Source organism: Oncorhynchus clarkii, chromosome 12 (genome assembly GCF_045791955.1).
Source record: "Oncorhynchus clarkii lewisi isolate Uvic-CL-2024 chromosome 12, UVic_Ocla_1.0, whole genome shotgun sequence".
NCBI classification, from domain to species: Eukaryota; Metazoa; Chordata; class Actinopteri; order Salmoniformes; family Salmonidae; genus Oncorhynchus; species Oncorhynchus clarkii.
This window is the reverse complement of record NC_092158.1, coordinates 72,854,799-72,878,891: the sequence shown is the minus strand read 5'-3', so window position 1 is coordinate 72,878,891 and position 24,093 is coordinate 72,854,799. Positions and strand designations below refer to the sequence as shown.

Below are 24,093 nucleotides of genomic sequence, written 5' to 3'. Positions count from 1 at the left end.
TAGACTTTACTTGAACACTCTGTCATATGGGCTAGGCTATAATGCTGTCATAAACAGTCAGTTGGCTAGGCTATAATACTAAACAGTCAGTTGGCTATGCTCAAAGCTATGCTCAGACAGTGTCAAATCTGTTTTCATAATAACCTGTCCTGTCATGATATGTTATGACAGTGTTATAGCCCTTATTATGATGCTTTCACATAGTCTATCCTTATAAACAAAGGCCTACAGAGGCCGAGACAGACAGACAGACAGACAGACAGACAGACAGACAGACAGACAGACAGACAGACAGACGCCTACACACACAGACACACACATTTGCTATGTGTGCGGTCACAGGCCATGCTTCATTCTTCACATTTCTAAACATCTGTGACCTAAGGAGTGATTTGATGTCATCTGGATTCAACACTTACAACATAGTATGAAGAGATTGTGAAGGTGATGTGACATATAGCCTACAACAAGTAGCATAGAGTAGGCCTATAGCCGGTAGGCTAAATAGGCCTATTTGTTTTCTCATCTGCTGCTTTGATGGCCTTCAGAAATTATGATTTGATATCTTCAAATGTGTGATTTATGCCAGTTGCTTTCAAATAATCGGAAATAAAAGATAGGCATTTCATGCCAATGGTTGACCTGCAGGTCAGGGATGGATGTGTATGGAGCTACCTTTTCCATGTGGGTTTATCCAGGAAAGTCACTATTTAAGATCAGGTGGCAAAGGCAACAATAGGGTAGACAAATATCACATGAACCAATGCAGGTCTACTTGTCATATAGGCTAATATAAAACACTCTATAAAACACTCATATAAAAGAAAAGGGTTCCAAAAGGGTTCTTCGGCTGGCCCCATAAAAGGGTTTTACCTGGAACCAAAAAGGGTTCTTCAGAGGGTTCTAATATGGAGAAAGCCTATGGGAACAGCCGAGGAACCATTTTAGGTTCTAGATAGCACTTTTTTTTCTAAGAGTCTATTGTTCTGCAGTTAGGGTGTTGACTCTGAGGCACTTTTCTATTATTTTACTGGACCTTTATGTCCTATCGACCAAGGCCAGTTAAATTGTTGATGAAACTCTTGAATTCAAATGAAAAGACAGGCCTGTAGCGGCATTGAATGCAAGCCTTGTTCGTCTTATTATCGGGTTAATTAAAGCTAGGATCTGACAATGTCACCCGGTTGTAGAAAAACGGATTTAAATGCAATGTCTCCCGGGACTGCGTGTCAAGGGCTGCTTTTCACTGAGCCCGTGCGCCTGGATGGGGTTACGATCCGAATTGACAAGAAGCAATTATTGAATTTTAGATGTTCAAAAAATACATGAATGGTTGGAATTATTCATAAAACATCTGTAAAACATGATAAACTTAGTTAAAATACAAAGAGAAGGGCATCTGAGCCAACTCTAACCACATCTTTGTAGGGGAGAGGGATAAAACGGCCAGATCCTGAGACATTTCTAAGGAGTTCATTAAAATGTACACATTGAAATGCAGAGGGGTGCTATATGGGCTTGAGGTCAAGTGACGAACGGATTATATACTTCCTCATAATAATATTAATTAAACAATTTGCATGCTAATAAGGTAACAATTATCACGGTTACTGTTGAGAGATTCGGGTTATTGCAACACGCCAATCCGGGTGCCAAGGGTCAGGGAGTGAGTGGGGAGCGAAATTTCAACTCAGATTAGCATTATGACAGCACCAGACATGGGATAAATAAAGTAGAATTAATTTTCTCTGTAGCCTAAAGAGCAGAGAGACAGAACTACTAGACCTACTTAGATAGGATTGATTCGCTTTATTCACAACACATTTCTTTACATTAGCGAGTGGGGAAACATGGACTAGTCCTATGAAGGTCTCCGGACAAATAGCATAATGTAACAAAAATGAATGGTTCGGAGCTTCCCCACAGTAGACTATGGTCAGATAGTTTTGTTAACCTTTTACACAATCATAATGTCCTCCGTTTTCACTGGAGTCTAGTCTATTAGCCTATTTTGAACTTCGAGAATAAATAACCTCTAGGCATATAAAGGTAAATATAATAAAAATGTTGAATATATATATATATATATATATATATATATATATATATATATATATATATATATATATATATATATATATATATATATATAGATAGTAAGATAGATAGATAGATAGATAGATAGATAGATAGATAGATAGATAGATAGATATTAGATGACACACTGGTGCTGCACATCAAAGCTACAATGTTTTATTTGTTTGCCTCATAAAGACAGCATTTACCTGCCTACATGAGTTCAAAACTAGCCTACCCCAAAAAATATAACAATAACTACAAAACCGTATACACAAGAAGCTACTTTGTTAACCTGGGAAAAATTCTCACACGTTTCTAAATTAAGTCTCATTAATTACAGTATAAGTGCTGGGGAATAAGGGTTCACATTTCTTCCTAATATCGTTCCTCTTATTAGCTGAAGATTAATTAGTGTGTGATGTAATTAATAACTTAACATCTGCCTTTTTTCAATCAGCCTATCGACAGCTGGCTGAGGAGTCGATCGCCCCCTTTTATCAACATCCCGTTATATTGCACGCGAATTGGTTGTAGTCTCGAATAAAATTTGACAGCATTTGAATGATAAATGTCTTTGTGTAAAATTAGTGTATTTGTAACTCGGCATCGATTAATAGAGAGAGTACAAATGTAAAACGCCATAACATGTTGACCAAAAACTGTGACTAGCTTCTCCGTCATTTTAGATGTGGGAGCGAGCGTTCGAAATTAGTCCATCTCTTTCACCTTTTACTGGGCTTCAATCTGATCACTCTCTCTTGGTGGTCCCCCGTGTAGTTGTGATGTAGTTCTTATCAAAGCCCTCCTGTCTTGTTGTGACAGCTCTGATATTGTTTATTGAGGTGGATGTCAGGTTTAATTAGCAATCGATATGGAAAGCGTTTGCAGACCGCGCCTCTGACGTCATACTCGATTACCGTTTCTCATTGGTCTCAAATTCCCAAAGCCTAGGCTAATTATTGGAAGGTTCATGTTGATAAAGTACAGCTCATCCTTCCCTCCACATCATGTCCCCTCCTCGCTGGCCACTCTCACTGCATGCTTTTTAAATTCACACCACCAGCCTCCAGACGTCGTTTCCTTTTGCCTAGGAGATGATGGACAGCAGGATACTGGATCCACCTCATGCCCAGTTCGGAGGCTCTCTCGGCGGGATGGTGGGCTTTCCGTACCATCTAAGCCACCATCATGTTTACGAATTAGCCGGTCATCAACTTCAATCTGCGGCCGCAGTTCCTTTTTCAATAGACGGATTACTTAATGGTTCCTGCACAGCTTCAGTGGTTAATTCGAACCCCCTCTTGTCTGGCTGTGGTATGAATGGAGATAACCAGCAGTACAAGCTGACAGGTAAGCAAAACGAAATACAATACAAATCAAAAGGTTGGCTGTAGATCAAAGGACTAAACAAAGAACTGAAAGTGTCTGTATATCCTGTATATCCTGTCCTGTATATCCTCTCCATAAAGCGTTAAAGAGGGAATCCAAATCCTAAGAAACAAAGAAGCAGTCTTCTGCTTTCAAATGAGGCTTTATGCAATTCATTTCAGTGGAGAGCAGCATACGAGCTCAGCTCCAAACGTGAAAACCCAATTTCACAATTTCTCGATTGTTAGTAGAATGTTTTACTGTGTTATTGTTATCATTATCAGGATCAATATTGTGTGATTAATAGTCTATAATTACTACTATTTTCTTACCATCGAAAACGGACATAATAGCCTAATTTATTAGACGATATTTTATTAATTTCTTTATAAAGGACCACAGAAAGAACGTATCCTTGCAAAAATCATTCAGGCTACTTTTGCGACTCTCTTGTTTTGTATTCTCATGCTAGATTCGTGTGACCCAGACAAGGATAGCCCCGGTTGTAAGAGACGACGAACTCGCACAAATTTCACTGGTTGGCAACTGGAAGAATTAGAAAAGGCTTTTAATGAGAGTCACTATCCCGACGTGTTCATGAGGGAAGCACTGGCTCTGAGATTGGACTTGATAGAATCGAGGGTACAGGTAAATATCAACCATATCCACTTTTTGGCATTCACTGTTGTTGGTTTGTTATGATGTGTAGCTTAATGATTCTTAAACACTGATAGGCTGTTTGAACAAAGGAAAGTAGGCCTATTTATTCCCCATGTCTCTTACACAAATATATTACAATGGTCTCTTTTAGATATATAGTTGTCCTGTAATTCCTGTCTCTTTGTTGTTTTGTACTGTGACCAAAAACTCCACAGGGAGCTCGTGTAATATAGGCACATAGAGGCCTATTATAGTATGTGCAGTACGATGCCTCATATATATATATATATATATATATATATATATATACATACAGTACGATGCCTCAATATATATATATATATACATTTGCTTCAAAACGAAAAATGACAGCAAATCCTTTTCACAATTTTAAAAAGGAAAACATTATCAAACGTGAATATGTATTTAAATAACACATTATACGATATATTTATAGAGAGATAGTCTTCGAAATCAAGGGTGATACGAGCAGCAAACCGAGTATAAAGAGGACCTCTGGTTCAAGGAGAAATACTTTAAATATGGCTAAGCCATGGAATGGTCAGTTCATTTGCTGTACCTGATATATAAATTGTGTAGATTCAGTCGACAAGGCTATATTGTTTGCACTCAGACATACTCAAAATTAATATATCTACATACGTATGCACATTCAGTCTTTCCTATATAAACCTATAAAACACCCAAGTATACACAAACATTTATGAATTTGAATATTGATACATTTTCAAGTCCTACATTTTTATAAAGGACACACCTTTCCCCCATCTCTCCTCATCAGTCAAATGTCCATGCACGTGGACTTATTATTGTGATCATTTGCACTTCTGATGTCAAACGCAAATGTATATAACACAAATGTATATTGTGTTATGCACAGAGAAAATTCAAAAAAATTGCTAAAGTGACATGACAAATATAGGACTAAACCAGCGTTTCTCAAACTCGGTCCTCGGGACCTCAAGGGGTCCACGTTCTGTTTTTTGCCCTAGCACTACACAGCTGAAATAATCAACTAATCATCCAGCTTTGATCATTTGAATCAGCTGTGTAGTGCTAGGGCAAAAAACAAAACGTGGACCCCTTCTTGAGGTCCCGAGGACCGAGTTTGAGAAACGCTGGTTTAGTCCTATATTTGTCATGTTACTTTAGCAATTTTTAGGCAGTTAAGTGTTGGGGAAATTTGGAGTATTTGTAACTATATTAAACCATTTATTATTATGCATTTGATTGGGACACAAGGGCCCATCATAAGCGAGATATATGTTTTCATGGAGCATTTTCCAGATCAGACAGACAGCATTTAACTTTTAATTGAATAACGAAGAAGGCATAAACACACGGAATAATTGTAGGCCTAGTCGAATTGGAAAATAAATATGGTTATTTTTGTCATCGCATCTGATAATAAATAATTGTAGGCCTACAAGCAAGGGGCATTGCTCTTTGGTACAAAACATTATTCCAATGGTTCACACAAATATTAGCCTAAATTATTATTAGGCCTATGTATTTTTTTAAGAGAGTGGACATCTTATTTTTGAACATGCGTAACATGATTTGTTTCTCTAATATTCAGGTATGGTTCCAAAATCGTAGAGCTAAGTGGAGGAAAAAAGAAAACACAAAGAAGGGTCCAGGGCGACCAGCTCACAACTCCCACCCAACAACATGCAGTGGAGAGCCCATGGACGCGGAGGAGATCGCCAGGCGAGAGCTGGAGAGGATGGAGAAGAAGAAGAGGAAGCAGGAGCGAAGACTGTTGAGGTCCCAGAATAAACTTTTGTCAGGGGACCTATTTCACACCCCAGGATCTGACAGTGACAGTGGAGTGTCACAAGTGACAGACAGTGAACAAAATCCACATTGTGACTCTGTAGGCCGAAACCAAACCCAATCGAGCTGTGACCAAACACCACAAACCCTCCAGAACCAAAGACACTTGAACCAAGATGCTGGTGGATCCGAGCTGGACTCGTCCGACAGCAATCAACAGTCAAGCATGTGCGCCAATAGCAGAGTCTCCAACCTTCAGAAACTGAACCCATTCAGCGTAGAAAGCCTTCTATCCGACTCCAGACCAAGGCGCAAACCGAACATAGATGGATTTTCTGCCTTACCCTCCTCGCGGCCTTTGATAGGGAAAGGACATTTCTTACTCTATCCTATCACCCAGCCGCTTGGATTCATTGTTCCTCAGACTGCTTTGAAGACAATACCATCAGACTCAGATGCTGACAACTCCACACAAAGAACCCCAGTGAATGACAGCAGCTTATCTGCCAATACTGGACATAAAAACAATAAGGAGTCCAACAATCTCAACGACGCGAAAGCAATCAAAGTGCAGGTCAACTTTACCGCGAAAAATACTAGTTCCCCACAGAACAGCCCAGGCCATGTTACCTTTTCCAGTAGAAACTGTAGTCAGTCTTCAGCCAGTTGTAGTGCAACATATTTCCAAGATGATGATGATTCAAAGTATCTGCCATTAGACAAAAAAGAGCAGTCTGTAAAAGACTACCCAGAGAGTTCCGAGTCTGTGACAACCAACTGTCCACCAGAGACAAAGACAGAGACTCAAGATGTCGATATGGAATAATAGACCTATAGGTGAGAAACAATATTGATAGCGTCAACAACACCTTTCATTTGCCCAAAGCTCAATCACGTCTTAGAATATAAATTCTCATTTTACAGATGACATATATAGCCTATTTTCTGATGATGATGGGTTATAACTGTGTGTGTGTTTGTTGCGTGCGTGCGTGTATATGTGCACGTGTGTGTGTGGTGGTGGTGGTAGTAGTACAAGCCCCCCCCCCCCCCACCCCCCCTGTGTAACGAACTGTAAAAATACATAAAAACCACAAAAATCCTAAAAGGCTGTAAAAAGTATTATAATATTTATATATGTAAGGTTTTCATAAATAAATCGATTGTATACAATACATCCAAACCGTGTGAGACCTTAAATAGCCCGTATAGTGGGTATAGGTAGCGCTTTCTGCTAAAATCTGATGTTGTATTTTGTGTATTGCTTTAACAAATTTATTCATCTATAAGCCTCACTGAAATGAGGTTACGAGCCGGAGGCGAAAGGACCCGCTCGACTCCTGCAGAGTTTTGATATGAAAGTAATTATTTTCCCGGTGGCTACTGCAGGGATTCAGTTTATTTTAGCCCAAAGGGTTATTATACATTACCGATTTCTAGTGATATGAAATCACATAAACTTCCAAGAATAATAGAATTAGCATGAAAGGCTGGGGTGTCAAATTGAAATACGAAAATAATAGCCCCGGCAGCTGGGAGTGTGTTTGTGCATATTGGATAGGAGATGGGAATTCGTGGGGCGGAATTTTCATGAGCTTTTCACTTTGTCAGGGCCCTTGTAGCCGGCTATATTAAGATAGATGTTCGATGATATCCCTCATTGTTCTGTCGCTTACATTGATGTTTCTGTGTTATCAGCCTATTGATCATGCGTCGGCTGTAATAGGACGGGCGAAGCAAACGTGCCTATTTACAATAGCAGAACACATTTGTTCTAATAGGGTTGGCGGTCCCCAGGGATGCTGTGCAGGCTCGGGGACATCTGCGCCATGGCAATATTAGCAATGTTGACCAGATTTAAAATCGAGGTAAGAAAGGAAAGACCATTCACATCGCATACAGCTTGTTTTACAAGATAGGGCCTATAGGTATAACGCACGTGAAAATGCCCTCAATAACACGAACATCTAAATCTTAAAAATGGAAAACATCCATTCCAGTGTGTCCTTAAATACCCAGAGTTCCTGCTACTCTTTTAGGGTCTTGATTTGCAAATAAATTGAAAATAATCAGAGGGGCAGCTTTACATCTGAGCCGGCGCAAATGAATTTCTGAGCCTGTGTCCCTTTCATAATATTTACATAATTTTCACCCGATGACTGCTGTTTGCTCAGAGGAAGCAATGACTTATTGGGTGTGGGTGAAGGGGGGCTTTTGGTATAAGAGACAGGCAAAAGTGTATAGGGAAAGGGAAAATTTAATCTCAACAGAGAGTATATAGGCCTATGGCAGAGACAGAAAGTCAATAAGCTAATGAATAACTTATTATTTGATGAAAACAGATCCAAATACAATGGCCCTTGGAAGTCCTCAACCCAACAAAGATAATACTTTTAACTTTTATTAAATATATATTCCTATACCCGACATAATATTTAAAGACATTATCTTCTTATTCAGCCAGCCGCTGCCTGTCCAGCTCCCCCAATTATTGAGCTTTATTTCTGTCAATGAGTTGCCATTTCGGATAGGCCATTTGGAAATTAGAGTTCTCTGGATGTGTCCTTCAATATATATATATATTTTTTGTGTGTGTGTCTTATTTGGAGCGTATGTTGTATGGTAGGGGGTGTTCATGTTTAATTCATTAGCATACCGAACAGGAGTATCGTGGCTGCACACTGGTGGCCTTAAGGTGAAATTAGCGATTTGCTTAAGTAGTTAAGCTTTTTTTTGCCTGAGAGCTGCACGCTGTATGATTCAAGACAAACTATCAATCGATATGGCCCAGGCAGCCTCCAGGAAATGTGTCCTCCATGAATCATACTTTATGAATTCAATTTCTACCCGGAGAAATTTTCAATTTGAACGCCGGATCATTATGGGAGAGTGTAAATTGTTTTTGCTCTATTATGCATCGGACGCCATCATTTTTCTTTCTAATTACGGAGGTGTCAGGTCGGGCTGTCATGCAGGCGCTGATTTTCAATTTAACTGATCATCATGCATTCATTTTCCCATTTGATAAATCTGCTATCTCGACGCCTCTCCATGCCTGGAATGCTAAAAGAGAGACACAGACTGGCAAAGTAATAGAGGCGTATATGCAGCAATAAGTGCAGATCAGGCAGCTAATTTAGCACCTCCTGATATTTCATTTCCATTTTTCATTTTCAACTCTCAAAGGAGGGAAAAGCAGCCCAAAGGCAGAACTCTCGTTCGCATTCAGCATCAGAGAGGGAAAAAAGAGTACGAAAAAGCTTGTTTTCAACGACACATCCAAATTGGGATATCAAGCTTAATTAATGCTAATTGAGTTTCTCAATACGTGTTATTTTTATTTAATAGAAACAAATTTGCGCAATTAATTATGAGCGTGATATCAAGAACCTCATTTGCAACATTCTCTTTTCCCTCCCTCGCAGCTTTGAGTAAATTAACTTATTTTGTCATTTGCCATTTTTTTGCAAATTAAGGGGGTGAACCAGGAATTATGCCATTGACATCATTTAAGAATGAAAGAGGCACACTGTTTATATTTTTACAACATGCAATGTTCATAGCACACACCAATGCCGAATTTAACAACATAATTATACAGATATGCCTACGAATAAATTACTTGTCCATTTACGTTGTTTTTCTTCAGCATTGCATGGGCCTATTGGTGTTAGAAATTAGTGAGTGTAACATCAATTTTTATTCATGAAGCAATTCATTAATTGTTGTCTCATCGTTTAATTTGTCACAGTCATAACTATTTGAAGCTGGCTAGTACACATTATTATAGAAATGAACACAACGAAAATTGTGTTTAGTGAACTGCTAATTCATTGGTTTTGTAGATTATAGGAATGTTATTAAGCACTTTTCCTTATACATTTTCCAAGATCATGTTTCCTAACAAGCCTTATGATACTTTTGAAGATTCTTTGAGTTTCTAAGCGGTTATTCACGTATTGTTGCCAGAGGTTTTCTACAAACTTGTCACTTATGGTATCTGCTTAGCAGGGCTTTGTTTCAGTAGCTCGAAATGAGCATGAATGTAGAAGGACTGTGCCAAATCCATTCAAGATTAGAATGATCAGTCAGTCATACACGACAGACATCAAATTACCAATTAGTTTAGCTATTCGATGTGGATCTATAGATAGTCCTACAACATAGTTTAGTATATGCGTAAATGACTTGCAGATGTGAGCCTATATTTTCTATAATAATCAAACATTGCAAATGTACACCAATAATATTAGGCTACAACAACCCATAGACAAAACATGGCAAGTAATTTCATTTCCACGTGACTCAAAATCAATTTAGGCATTGACCGTAAAACAATGCACATGCCTATGATAATCCTATCCCACGTTTGCTTGGCCGAGATAAGAGCGATTAAGTCTGTCGGTCCATTAATAAGCATGCGATGTAATAAAATCCTAAAAAAGCATGGCGGAGTTGCTCCAGGATAGGAGCCAAATGTCAAGTAGCATTTTAAGCGATTGTGTTAAAGATCCAAGTGCCAGTGTTTCTCTTTGGGTATCACTGGGACAGAAGGAAGTCCCCTTCATTCTCTCATTCAGCCTCACTGAATTAGCTAAACTACGTTGGTAGCCTAAACTAAAATGACTTCAATTTGACATAAAGTCATTGGCTGCATTGTTGAGATTAGTCGATCATAGTCGATCATGAACAATGCACTACTAGCCTATAGCACAAACTACAACATGTCTTATAGAGCATCCAGTACAATCAAAGTGTGACAAGAGAGAAGCCAGCAGTCTTTTTTGTAGCTATTGGCCAAGACAAAAACATAGGCTACTATAAGTAGAATGTTGGCTCTACACTCTTAGAAAAAAGGGTTCCAAAATGATTATTCGGCTGTCCCCATTGGAGAACCCTTTTTGGTTCCAGGTAGAACACTTGGGTTACATGTAGAACCGTTTGTGGAAAGGGTTTTGGATTCCATGTAGAACCCTTTGTGGAAAGGGTTTTACATGGATCCCAAAAAGTTTCTACCTGGAACCAAAAATGATTCTTAAAAGGATTCTCCTATTTGGGGACAGCCGAAAAACCATTTTAGGTTCTAGATTGCACTTTTTTTTCTAAGAGTGTAGAGATGTGTGAAGATGGAAATATTCTATTGAAATGTTAATGTCTGTTGTGTAATAGGCCCACCCATTTGAAGACCTTCTATAACATTTAATTATCTCATCATCTCAACTGTCGCCTGTCGGCTTTATCTGCAAATTCACGCTTGGAAAGTACAGGCAGTGGGGGACTGAATTATACTCTATCCATCTGTCATATCAACCAACTACATCAAACCATGTGGGAAACAATAAAGGCAACCACCTAGAATTATTCCGTTTTTGTAAGGTTTGAGTTAAAGGCCTAGCGCCAATCTGCTTTCAGCTACATTCAATATGCCCCAAAATGCTTCCTGTATAGCAAACGCATCTTGTCATATCCAGATGTAGACATTCTGGTTTACATTTGAGGCGTTTACCATCCATTATTTTGACCTGGAATGAATCAACATCATAAACATGACCCAGAAATTAACACCAACTCCCTTGGTCATTGTGGTTATTAAATATCTAACAGCCTGTGACTGCAACCCTGCTCTTCTCTGCTAATTATCACCTTGTGAAAAGTGTTTCATTAGCTTTTTTTCATTTAATGAACCAACCACGGAATTCCAGCCAAATAACTAATAAGGGGTCTTCCTCAAAGTCATGAGTAATGACATTTAACATAGGCCTATGTATTATAGATAGACCTATAGCTTATTCAGCTTATCTAGCCACTCTCAGCTCATGTGTGATATGGAGGGATGTACTTCCTCAGTGGACCCATATGTCAACACCCACAGATGTGGTGCTTTAAAAAGATCACTCAATCTGTTTCCAAATCCATTCAGCCAAAAAAAAAAAAAAAAGGAAACCTACATGGAATCGACAAGGTGCTGCCACACAAGGTCTTATTTGCTTTACTTGACTCTTTTTGCACCCAGAAATGATATCATGGGTTACATGTAATGAATGGAACGTGCATTTGATTGTATGGCGTTACATGACCAACACCATCCAGCACACATATGCACAATCCACCTGGGTGATACCTACTGTATATAGAAAGCATTTTATGTTTCGAAGCTAGGTTACATTCAGACAGCTTACAGGGCTTTCGCTCCCCACCATCACATGTTTTTTTTTTTTTTTTACCTGTGTTGATATGCCACAATGAAGACTAACCACTTTGTGGGGGTTTCTAGAGAACGGTGTAAACAGGCATTTTCCTCTCCCGACTTCCCAGGGAACCTGCGACCCAGAGGTTAATGAAGCGTGAAGTGTGAAAACTTCCCGAGATGGGATGAGTTAAACAGTGTCCTCAGATGTTAAGGCAACACTGTCCAAATCTATTTGTGGATGTCAGCTCTTTTCATACGCCTCAAATCAGTCTATTTCAGAAGGTGAACAAGCCCCATCTATAGATCTTGGCACTTTTCAATCTAGAGGGCTCTTATATTTTAGTATACTATCGCAAAGTAAAGTAATATATGTGTGTTGTCATTGAATACCCTATGAGAGATTGAATTGAAAGTTCATTAGTTAATTGAATACAGTCAGAGGGCGAAAGCGAAATGGGTAAATGTTGTGGTTTTATTATAAGACTTCAACACCATGATCATTTCAACATCTCTGTTTGAATGTACGTTTGACATCTAACATTGCGTACTGATCATCTCAGAAACTGTATTGTAATCAATAGGATGTAACACTAACAAAGTTCACTATTATGAGCTTGATCTCCATATGCTTTGTTGATGATCACCGTACTTCAAAAGAGGAATACACTGAGATATAATTTCCAATGACTGAACTACACTGTAATAAAACAATTCTGAAAGCTCGTAAAAATGGAGCTTAATCTCCTGTGGCATCTTGGATCTGTCACTACAAGTCAAATATCCAGATAATAGTAGAAGTGTGTGTGTGTGGGGGGGGGGGGGGGGGGTACTTTTCAGTTTCAGTTCTAGACCTTAGCTGCCCTTTGGAGTGTGCCTTCAGTTGCACCCTTTGGAGTGTGCCTTCAGTTGCACAGTGGTCATTAAAGTAGGCTGCCGTTCTGCTGGAGGTTAGTCTCTGTTTAATGATTTGATAGGTGGACTGTTTTCATTGATTTGGGTCAAGCCAAACATAGCAGGACATGAGAGAAATTGCCATAGGGTGTAGTTAACCCAAGGATAATTAGTTATTATTTCAGCCCTTAAACTGCATTAACCTTTTCCATTTCATACAGGGGATTGGTTCTGATCACACTGCCAGGCAGTGTTCCATCCTCCATCAAAAGTTAGCCATAAAAACCATTACCCAGAACACACCTCAACAGAGAGATTGTCTCCCTGAGTAGTCTCATCAAAGCATCTTCTCCAGCTTTTTACTTCTAACTATCCTTTTAGAAATGTTCCCAAAATGCACAGTTGTTAACAACATAAGTCAGCTCCAGCAAATTACAGAGGTTGGTTAAAAAAAAACGTAACAATACTCATCGGTGTTGTTTATCAAAGTTACTCATCCTCATGGTCTCGATACATAATTACTTTTAAATAACATCCCTCACAATCCGAACTAAACAGTGCATGGGCTGGTGTTAGTGATCTTATTTCAGCCTGCAGCGTAAGTCTTCTTTAGCTAATAGGCATTTTCTGGTTGCAATTAAAATGGTCGGCGTGAAGGTCTTGACATGTCCTCCAATAGGCTAGTCACCAGCCCCCAGCTCTCTCCTTCCTTTCGTCATTAAAGTGGTATTGCAAATGCTCTTTACACATCAAGGCCAAGACCTCAGATTTGACTTACTACATGCACATTATTTCATCCTTGGACCCCTGGTAGTACTGACATGTACAATTCTGTCATTAATGCGGCAGGAGGCTCAGGGATGGACCAGACACAGGGTTTTACTTGAGGTCCAGTTTTTTTTAATGGGCCAGGGGAAATAGGGTCTAACTGGGCCCGAAATGTCACTATCAAAGTGTCCTGTAGACTGTAGAGGAGGAGCATGTTATGCCTCTGTCGCCAGTCCGATCGATCACATTAGAGCAAAGGAAGTGGGGAAGATCTGACAGGCCAGAAACACTTCAATACTGACACACTCTGTCTGGGAGCTTCAGGCACACTTCTTGAAATAAAAAGAAAGCCTCATACCAGCCCTGTAAGTGGGTGTGATTAGGCATAAAGGATCCCATTGTGCAAAGGCTGGAAGAAAATTAGAAGTGATAGTGGGACAGAATCAATGCTGTTTTCCTCTCAGAAGTGTGACCATATCCATCAACAACCACCGAGATGTCTAAGGATCGCTTCCCTACCAAACACCTTATCGACGGCTAGAGGAAGAACCTGAGGAAGGAACCTTTTAAGACATAACATTCATTTCAGCGCTATCGATAAGCAGGCCAGCCTTTCAAAATAACCGATTATGGCACAGGAGAAATAATTAAAGCACCACCTACAGCTTTTTAAGCCTAATAAATGGGGAGTTGGAGGACATACATTTACTGAACAAATTGAGGTTCTCTCCAGCAGGCAGGCTCCCAAATAGGAATTCAATTAAAAGTAATATATGTAAAGTAGATATCAGTAGGAATTTTAATGCACACTGGTATGCAACTGTGAAGAACAAACATGGATATATTACTTTAACCCGAGATCCCATATGGAAATTCAAATAGAGCTGGTGTTGAAAATTCAAGCATTCACAATAGATTTGCACAGAGACATTCCAATCACTTGGGCTATAACAATGTCCACTAAAATTTGCAAAACAAAGCCCACTAAAATCTAATAATCACATTTGGTATGAAACTCAATCTTAATGGCATACTCATGGATAAATTAACAAGACAGCATAGGGGGCAAAACTGTATAGAAGCCACTGCGTTAGGGCTTCTCACATTTCTCTCAGTGCTACGCCATACACCATGGTTAGTTTTGGCTGTGCAAGGCTGCAGTTTGACTCACTAATCCAATGTGTTTGCCAGCTTTGGGCCACCCTCTGTCCAGGAGGTACTGTAATCCTTAGTAATACTGACGGAGCGCGCACAGAGCAGGATGGCTTCTGATCGGGAAATATTGACTGTAATAATTTGTTGCTCGTTCCCAGAAGGTGCACCAGCCATGTTTAATCAACAAACAAAACACCCAATCTAACCCTAACTGGGCTGCCACCCTTTGTGGATCCAGTAGAACAAGTGGCTGCGTGACAACATTTACCCCTCGTTAATTGATAGTTTATGGAGATCCTTATTGAATACTTATATGGTGGAGTGAAATAAAGACTTTGCTTCTCAGTACTAGCCCATGGCTGGGCCATAATGTTACTGAATTGAAGGGAGTTTAGGTGAATGGGCCAAGCAATTGGTCTTGTGGTCCTGCTCTTTAACTGTACCTATGTGCTGCTTCTCTTCTGGTCAGGTTTAGTAACCTATTACACTGTAAAACCTTCCCCTGTACATGTACAGCATTATACTGGCACCACAGTGACCAGCTTCATACTGTCATTTTGCTTTACAGCAGAGATGCTGTAATATGTTTTACAGTACTATTTTCCTTACTGTAAAGACATATTACACCATCCTTACTGTGAATTTACAGGGATGCTGTAATGTTTTACAGTAAGGAAAATAGTACTGTAAAGCAAAATTACAGTATTAAGCCGACAACTCTGGTGCCAGGATAATGATGTAAATGTACAGTGAAATTCTACCTCAAATCTAAATGTTGGAAAAACAATACCTTTGTACATAAAATAAATGTATTCAAATAGGTAACAAAATTCAAAACAAATGAACAACACAATTGACAATAGAAGTAACAAGAAGGTACCACATGTGTAACCAAATAAGAGAATCATTACAACACTAGTGTAAAAACTATATTGTGTGCCTGTGCATTGGGGCTGTGGAGAAAAGAGAGACAAAGAGGGAGAGGGAGACGGAGTTAAAATTGGGATTGGGTACAGTCCTAGATCTTCCGATTCAGATCTCCTAGCTCCAACAAACAGAACTAAGTGAAATAAAACAAGGAAAATGGTAATAAGAAAAATAGAAATAGTACTATATATACTACCATTCAAAAGTTTAGGGTCACCTAGAAATGTCCTTGTTTTTGAAAGAAAAAAATAATAATTATCCATTAAAATAACATCAAATTGATCAGAAATACAGTGCAGACATTGTTAATGTTGTAAATGACTATTGTAACTGGAAACGGCAGATTTTTTATGGAATATCTACATAGGCGTACAGAGGTCCATTATCAGCAACCATCACTCCTGTGTTCCAATGGCATGTTGTGTTAGTTAATCCACATTTATCATTTTAAAAGGCTAATTGATCATTAGAAAGCCCTTTTGCAATTATGTTTGCACAGCTGAAAACTGTTGTCCTGATTAAAAAAGCAATACAACTGGCCTTCTTTAGACTAGTTGAGTATCAGGAGCATCAACATTTGTGGATTTGATTACAGGCTCAAAATGGCCAGAAACAAAGACCTTTCTTCTGAAACTCGTCAGTCTATTCTTGTTCTGAGAAATTAAATGAAGGCGAGAAATTGCCAAGAAACTGAAGATCTCGTACAATGCTGTGTACTACTCCCTTCACAGAACAGCGCAAACTGGCTCTAACCAGAATATAAATAGGGGTGGGAGGCCCTGCTGCACAACTGAGCAAGAGGACAAGTACATTAGAGTGTCTAGTTTGGGAAACAGATGCCTCACAAGTCCTCAACTGGCAGCTTCATTAAATAGTACCCCACAAAACACCAGTCTCAACGTCAACAGTGAAGAGCCAACTCCGGGATGCTGGACTTCCAGGCAGAGTTTCTCTGTCCAGTGTCTGTGTTTTCTTTGCAACTCTGCCTAGAAGGCCAGTATCCCCGTGTCGTCTCTTCACTGTGCCGCCAGTATCCCGGAGTCGTCTCTTCATGAATCTGCACTCAGTGTTTTCTCTATGGCACTCAGAGGCTGTGATACAGCCTATAATCACAATAGTCTCTCTGTGCTGATTTTCTAGGTTGCACAGCTAGATATCTACAACAAATTTAGAGCAGACTGAAATGGTTTTTGTCAACTCGAGCCAGCTAGCTAGCAAAATGTTAGCCTGCTATCTAGCTAGGTTAGCTAAGGAAACATGCGGTAATTCAATGTTGTCTAGCAATAATTATGCTTTATAACAAGGCACCTACCCAGCAGCTGCTGAAAATATTATTCCATTTCACAGCCACTTCAAGAAGATATTTACTAAAATAGTCTGAGTTTCATGTGTCTCGCCCAACACCATGAGGTTGACACCTGAACTGGATCATTTGAATCTACTGTAGGCATACACTATTACTGTAAAGAAATACAGTATGTTAGAGTAATATTTACAGGAGGCTTCTGAATTCCAGTTATTTTAAGCATTTTACCCATAATGCAGTGCAATCTACAGCATGAACGCTGTAAAACACATTTATGGTATTACACTATGCATTCTACAGTGTTTTACTGTTGAAATAATAGAAACGTCTTACAGTGTATGTGGATTTGGCTGTACATATCTGCAGTTGATCCATAGATGCAGGCAGCCCCTATAGGCTGTTGACCTCTAGCTATATCTGCATCTCGGGTGGCACCGTCTCCCCTGTATAGTGCACTACTTTTTGACCAGAGGCCTATGGGCCCTGGTCGGGGTTGGTGCACTTTGTGGGGAATGGGGTGCCATTTGAGAAACGCTGTATATATCACTCCCTTAATGAATTCAGAAGAGAAGGGCTCTACCTAAACAATATCTTGTCTGGGTTATTTATTGCTAATCCTGTCTCCTCCTCTGTTAAGTTCCACGCTTTCTTTTCTCTGGTCGTCTCCTATGTGAATCCAACATGGAAGACATGTATCTCAATCAGTATTGTTCTTTTCCTTTCTTTGTCCTCTGCCCTCTTGGGAATGTCATGAACAACATGCTGACTATTTGTATTAACAGAATTACTTGCAACCCCACCCCCCCCAAAAAACACTCGGACTGTCAATAAGATAGCATTCCAATATACATTCCAATTCCCCACCCCAAAATTGTGGTGATTTAGAAAATGTATTGAACATATATAATTGCTAAGCTATTGTTCAAAGGAGGTAATTTAAATAAATGACAACACATCCGTAAACTCCTTTACAAAGGCTTGCTTTGTCATAGGAGATATGGGCTGTGTGCATGTTCAAGATATCTTCAACTACAAAAGCACTTTTCCATTAAGGAACAAAAAATGAGCAGAGAAAATTGTTCCTTGAATTTCTTTGGGCAGATAAGGATTCTTATCTTTATCAGCAGTTAATCTTCTGAGGTCAAGATTAAAGGGAAATGTGAAGTGAACCCCTAGTGTCCCCAATTAAAAAAATAAAGAAAGCAAGGGAGAGGGAGAGAAAGAGAGAAGTAGACTCTGCCATAGATTAGCCTGTTCTCCAGTCCCCTAAGTACTGTAGAGAAATAGAAAACAACACAATTAAATTATGACACCTGACACTTAGACCTCACTTCAGTGAAAATGGACTAACTGTAGAATGTGAGATACTGTCAGCCGATTAATGTGTGATCACACACATTAGCACCCCCCCCCACCCCCCCCACCCCATTTTGAGCTACCCATGGACATCAGCTACTCAAGAACATGTCTCTAAAATGTGTCCTCTCATGAGCTTGGGGAACAATCATATGTTAGAGGTAAACTGATTGCACGGACTGCGATCATATCCAACGCAAGTGTTGACTGACAGATGGACTGTACAAGCTTCATTCTCTCCAACATACATGAAAAATAGCAATTAACGCACTATATATAATTACTTCAATAAACATCAATTCAATGGACTTAAAGTAAGAATGCATGTTCCAAAAGTCATAAGACAATCAAACAAGCTGTTGTGACGTTATTAAAGGTGGGGGGTTACATGTTTATGCTAGAGAGATTGAATGCACCTGAGTTACTTTAAAGCCAGGCCACAGTATCTTGACATTGAAATAGGCCAATATTTACCCTTCACGCCTGGTGTCATAGGGTCAGTCCTTTACATTAGTTACAGTAGAAAATTAAATATTTAAAATGGGCATCCTTTCCATCTCTAAATGGAGAGAAAGCATGTTTAACCATTAGAGTCAGAGCGCCCACACATATTACAATACAAACAACACCTACACAAGCCCACTCAGAATAACAGCGCACACTTCAATATCAACACGAGACATGATTCAAATGGTAGTCCATGTGATCTCAAAGCAGTGCAACACATTTAATTGCTGTCACCTGAGGTCACGAACAAGCAGGAACCATTTCTCTTCTCGAACCTTCCCTGAAGATTTCTTCGGCTGGACATCTCACGCCGGTGCCATACAGTGCCCATTACATTGCCCCTTTACTGGAGAAGTTTATATTCATAAGGAGAGCAAGGAGGGGAGGGAAATATTGTCACTCACTATTTTGCACAACTGGTAATTAACAGTGTAACGTTTAACAATTTTTACAGCTTGGAGTGCAAATAAGCAAAATACTGGGAAGTAATTGAGTAAGTGCCCACTGACATCACTGCTCACTTAAGATTAGCCAGGCAATATGATACAATCATGGCTGGGGATGTATATGGCTAGTGAGTGAGGGAATGTGTTTAGGACACTATCGGCCTACCACAGCAAATCTGTTACGTTAATTACAGCCCTATTCTCACAACCTCTAAATTAGCTGGGCTAAAATGATCTGCATTTGTGGAAAAGTGAAAGGAATCAATTTGCATGCCAAACGTGACCCTGCAAATTTGATGAAGGAGGGTGTGTTAATATTTTCCCATTAAAGATGAATGGAGGTCACCACTGGCCAATCTGGCCTGACTAGATCTTCTAAAAGGAAATATTTGAATACCGTTCCATTGCATAGAAAACCAGACTTTGTTTTACACCAGCTGCTACTGGCAATCTGCATCAGAGAGATTTCACAATGTCCACCTAACGACACAGCTTGAAACAGTCATGACAAAACAGTCAATAACACGTCGTTTGTTTCTTTCCCTGGTTGTGTGTGACATACGTTTGCTGAAGCTCTATCACGAAGAGATGCAAATCTAAACATTCATCAATCAGAGCATTTTGTCACAGAAAGTTGATCAATCATCCCCAGTACTATATATCTTAATAGTGTGAAAAGAGTGTGATTGTGCTTGAGATAGGCAACGAAAGTGGAAGGGAAGGGAAGGGAGAGTCAATCCTCTTGCTCCAGTGGTCCATGGTAGATGGATGATTCCTCAAGGTAAATTTTTTAGTTCAGTTGAGCTACATTGATTTGGCAGCATCGGGTGGATGTCACACATGCACTGAACAATGCTCAATGACTTTGCTATCCTATTCCCATTTAAATTGCCTCTACTTTTCCTTTCTGACACCTGTTTAAATCAATGTCTTCCTCTGCAGGTCATGGGCTGAATGTACTAAGGCGCCCACCGACCACCTCTCAAATCCACTAAAATCAACACAATAATTGAAATATTTTCAAGCTGATTACACCGAGGCCCGGGGCTCGGCTGGTTGCTAAGAATACGCTCCCTGGTTGCTAGCGGGAGTAAATCATCTTGCATTATTTGATTTTTGTTACTGATATGAAACCACTAGTCCCTCGATTAAATGTCTCACAGTCAACCACCTAGGGGACAGAGGGGAGAGACAAAATAAAATAGCCACTGTGAACCTGTCAAATAGGATCTCTAACTTCCCCTTTCTCAGGGCTTCACACATCTACCTGTTTATGTTTGTTCCAGTTGAAATAACAAGAGCTCGGCCGGTTAGAGTGTGATTGAGGAAAAACAGGACAGACATGGGGAAATGTCAGCAAATCACACATCAATCTTGGGTTTGGTTAAGATCATTAGATATTCTAAGTGATCCGCCTAGCCCTTATATCTACACTGATTGTATACTCTAAAAACATGATATTGGACAAGGCTTAATGCAGTTTGTATGACACAAAATAGCGAAGGCCAAAGACTGAGGTCAAAACATTGATACAATGCTACATACAGAAGTGCTCCCTAAACAGTCACAGATAAATAGGGATTTTCCCAAATAAATTTTGCACATGTCAAAAGTCATACGATGGCTTTGTCCATCAGGTTGAGATTACATTAAATGAGGGAACATTATCAAACTGGAACTTTCCATATAATACCATGTTATCATCCTGTTTGGTGGAAATGAATGTTGTAAAGGGGATTCAGGGATTAAAAATTAACATATTTTGATAGAAAAACATAAATTCCTCATCAGCGCTGTATTGCAACTTGAAAATGGTCAAATTCAGACTTGGCACCTATTCATTTTTGCCCCTGTGAAAGACCACACCATGCTGGTGAATATAACTAGCACTAATACGTTACTATCACACCGTGATACAATTATCATGGATTAGACCAATGGCTTGGAATTGACTTTATCATCCATCAAGATGAAAGAGAGAGACGTACTATTCTGCATCCATTAGATCTGATGCCCTCTGATTACCATTGGTTTTTATTCCATCTCCCCATTAGCTCTGCATTGGGAAGGATTTGCTGCTGCAAAGACATGTCAGACACTGAAGGCTGCTCGAGCCTGCCTTGCCAAATGAGATCAGTGCTCACAATAATGGTGGGGTCAAGTGGAGGGACAGCCTCTTTAGTCCATGGCAGGCTGACAGCCAGCATTATGTGCTTTGAGTACAGTACATAGACATGTGATCACCACACAATCAATTAGGAATAGCAGGAGGACTGAACCTGGTGGCGTGCCACACACAAAGAGTTCATCCGACACGGAAGATGTGAAACGAGAAATAGGGGTCTCAATGTTTTTGCGATTGTATCAGTCTTTGAAAACCAAAATATCCCCAAATACTAAGAGTACTGTGCCACAGACGTCCTTCAGTGATTAAAAGAAAATACTTGTACTATTTAATAGTGATATTCCAAGTATAAATACAGTAAAGTATACACACTAAAGGCAAAAAATATATATGTTTTGAGCAAAATTGTGTTTTTTAGACAACTGGAAACTTCAAAGAGTAGGGCATTCAAAGGGTTGGTCTGATGGGAATCCATGATGTCACCGGCCTCCTCGTTGCTTGAGGAACAATAGAGGAGCAATAGAGATCAAGAGAGGAAAGGCCCCTCCCCCAGTTGTGTCATGTCATGACTTACCTGGACCAGCTAATGAGAGGTGCCTTTTGTTAAGTAAATCAGGTGTTCAATGAGGTGAAAATTAGAATGGAGTGCCACTATAAGGCTAGAATCTGCAGTTGCTACTCCATATTTTGGACTAATAAATGAATGATATATACCCATTGATTCTTGAAGAATATAACTTATAAATGACTCATGAGCTTGGTTCAGCTGTCATACCCCATCAGAACCTAGATTATAAACTTGTTTTTCTCCAATGTTTGTAAACAATGTAAATGTGAACATCCAATTTATAGCCTCAAAACATGGTTAAAACCATAAGGTTGATATCATGGATGGTCATCCCATGCATCTACATGGGTTAGCTGACAACGTAATGAATACGATGCGCACGCTTCAATGGGGCAGAAGTCTGCGAGTTGTGGTTCTGGATGGCCAGATAGCTACCAACAATGACAAGAAACTGCCATGTGGGGAATTGTAAGCGACTCGTTTCAGGTAGTTTCATCTTGTTCCTGAAACAATGTCTTGCTTTGAGGTGTTTTGACTGATTTCCATGTCAATGCTAATATGTCAAAAATTCACTAGCATGCAAACCAATAACTGTAACGCCGAACTTGAAAGACAACAAGTGTTCATTGTGCAAATGCCTTTATGTTTTCGCTAAACATTGGTGAATCAATATTGTTTACATGTTGTCAACAATCTAAGCCAACTCCATCTGTTTTGCCCCACCGTTGCACACACGGTGGTTTAATCCAGGGGGAAGATACTGCTCATAGGGGGAATTACCATAAATCCATAGAAAGTGGAAGTCCAAATTACAGTTATGTTTTTAAATGTAAAAATTATGATGAGGCCCAAATGAAACACTTGCTTACTCAAAGGGGATATGTATCAATGAACTGACCTCACCATTGTATTCCTTTAATTCAAAGAAAGAGATTACAAGACTTTTAACCGGATGATTTGCTGACCTCATTTATAAGAGCAGCCTTTCTCACAGGTTTTCCTTTCTCTTTCTCTCCAGCCCCTATCCCTACAGTATAAGGCAGGCCAGGCTGACAGCTCCTCTGAGAGGGGGGGGGTCAGCAGTGATCACAGCCTGACCCCTAAATAAACATGACGCCTACTGACTAGGGCCCCTTCATTAGCCTGCAGTCAGGGCTGGCGCGTGGCAGCAGGATCGATAAGCCAGTCCCGCTCCTTTTATTTACCAACTAGCCGCATTTTCTTGTGGCTGACTTGTCTTCTTTTAAACAGTGCCGCTGTTTAACTGCTTTTATTGGGACTTTGTGTGGGACCATCTGGTCCCCCTGTCCTATAAGTCTCTCCTAAAGCCCAGGCCTGACAAGCAAGAGATATGTCAATGCCGTCCTCAGCACAAAGCAACATCTGCCGTGCCTGACGCCCACTATTGTAAGGCCATTTAATCTGTCCCCTTCCTCCCCTTAACAGCACACAACAGCTCCTGGTATTATGTTTTGCCACTCAATTAGCATTATCATCCAGCTGAAATAGAAGCCAATTTACCTTTAATGACATCATTGTTAGATGAGTGACAGCGGTCGGCGCGACGACTATCGCTAGATAAACGGAGGCCTGCCCCTGTTTCCCGGACTGGGCCTCGGCGAGGACTGAGGAAGACCAGAGCCAGCCAATCACAGTGGCCTCAACTCACCCCTTCACCACCAACATTGTTTCCTCCGGTTCACAGAGGCAGTGTGCTGGAAAATTGAGTCCAGATTCATTAGGTTTCCAGTGTGCCGCTCGAGTCAGTTAAATTGATACATTTCCTAACAAAATTGAAGTGCTTTTGTGGCTGCGCCTGCGGATGGCTGGTGACCCCGCTCGGCCCACTGAGCAGCCGAAGCAAGCTGATGGATCCATTAGACCGCTTAGACTGCTTATTCCTCTCCCTCCATCTCTGACTGACACTGTAAATCTGAACCAATTTCAGAC

General features: G+C 40.0%; 1 protein-coding gene across 1 annotated transcript; it reads left to right on the top strand.

The window, feature by feature from the left end:
* The first annotated feature begins 3,173 nt into the window (after positions 1 to 3,173).
* LOC139422213 (homeobox protein unc-4 homolog) lies at positions 3,174 to 6,847 on the top strand. The gene is made up of 3 exons (XM_071173380.1): positions 3,174 to 3,429; positions 3,920 to 4,095; positions 5,708 to 6,847. The coding sequence occupies exons 1-3, from the start codon at positions 3,174 to 3,176 to the stop codon at positions 6,728 to 6,730; spliced, it is 1,455 nt and encodes a 484-aa protein (XP_071029481.1). The 3' UTR covers positions 6,731 to 6,847.
* The last annotated feature ends 17,246 nt before the right edge of the window (positions 6,848 to 24,093 follow it).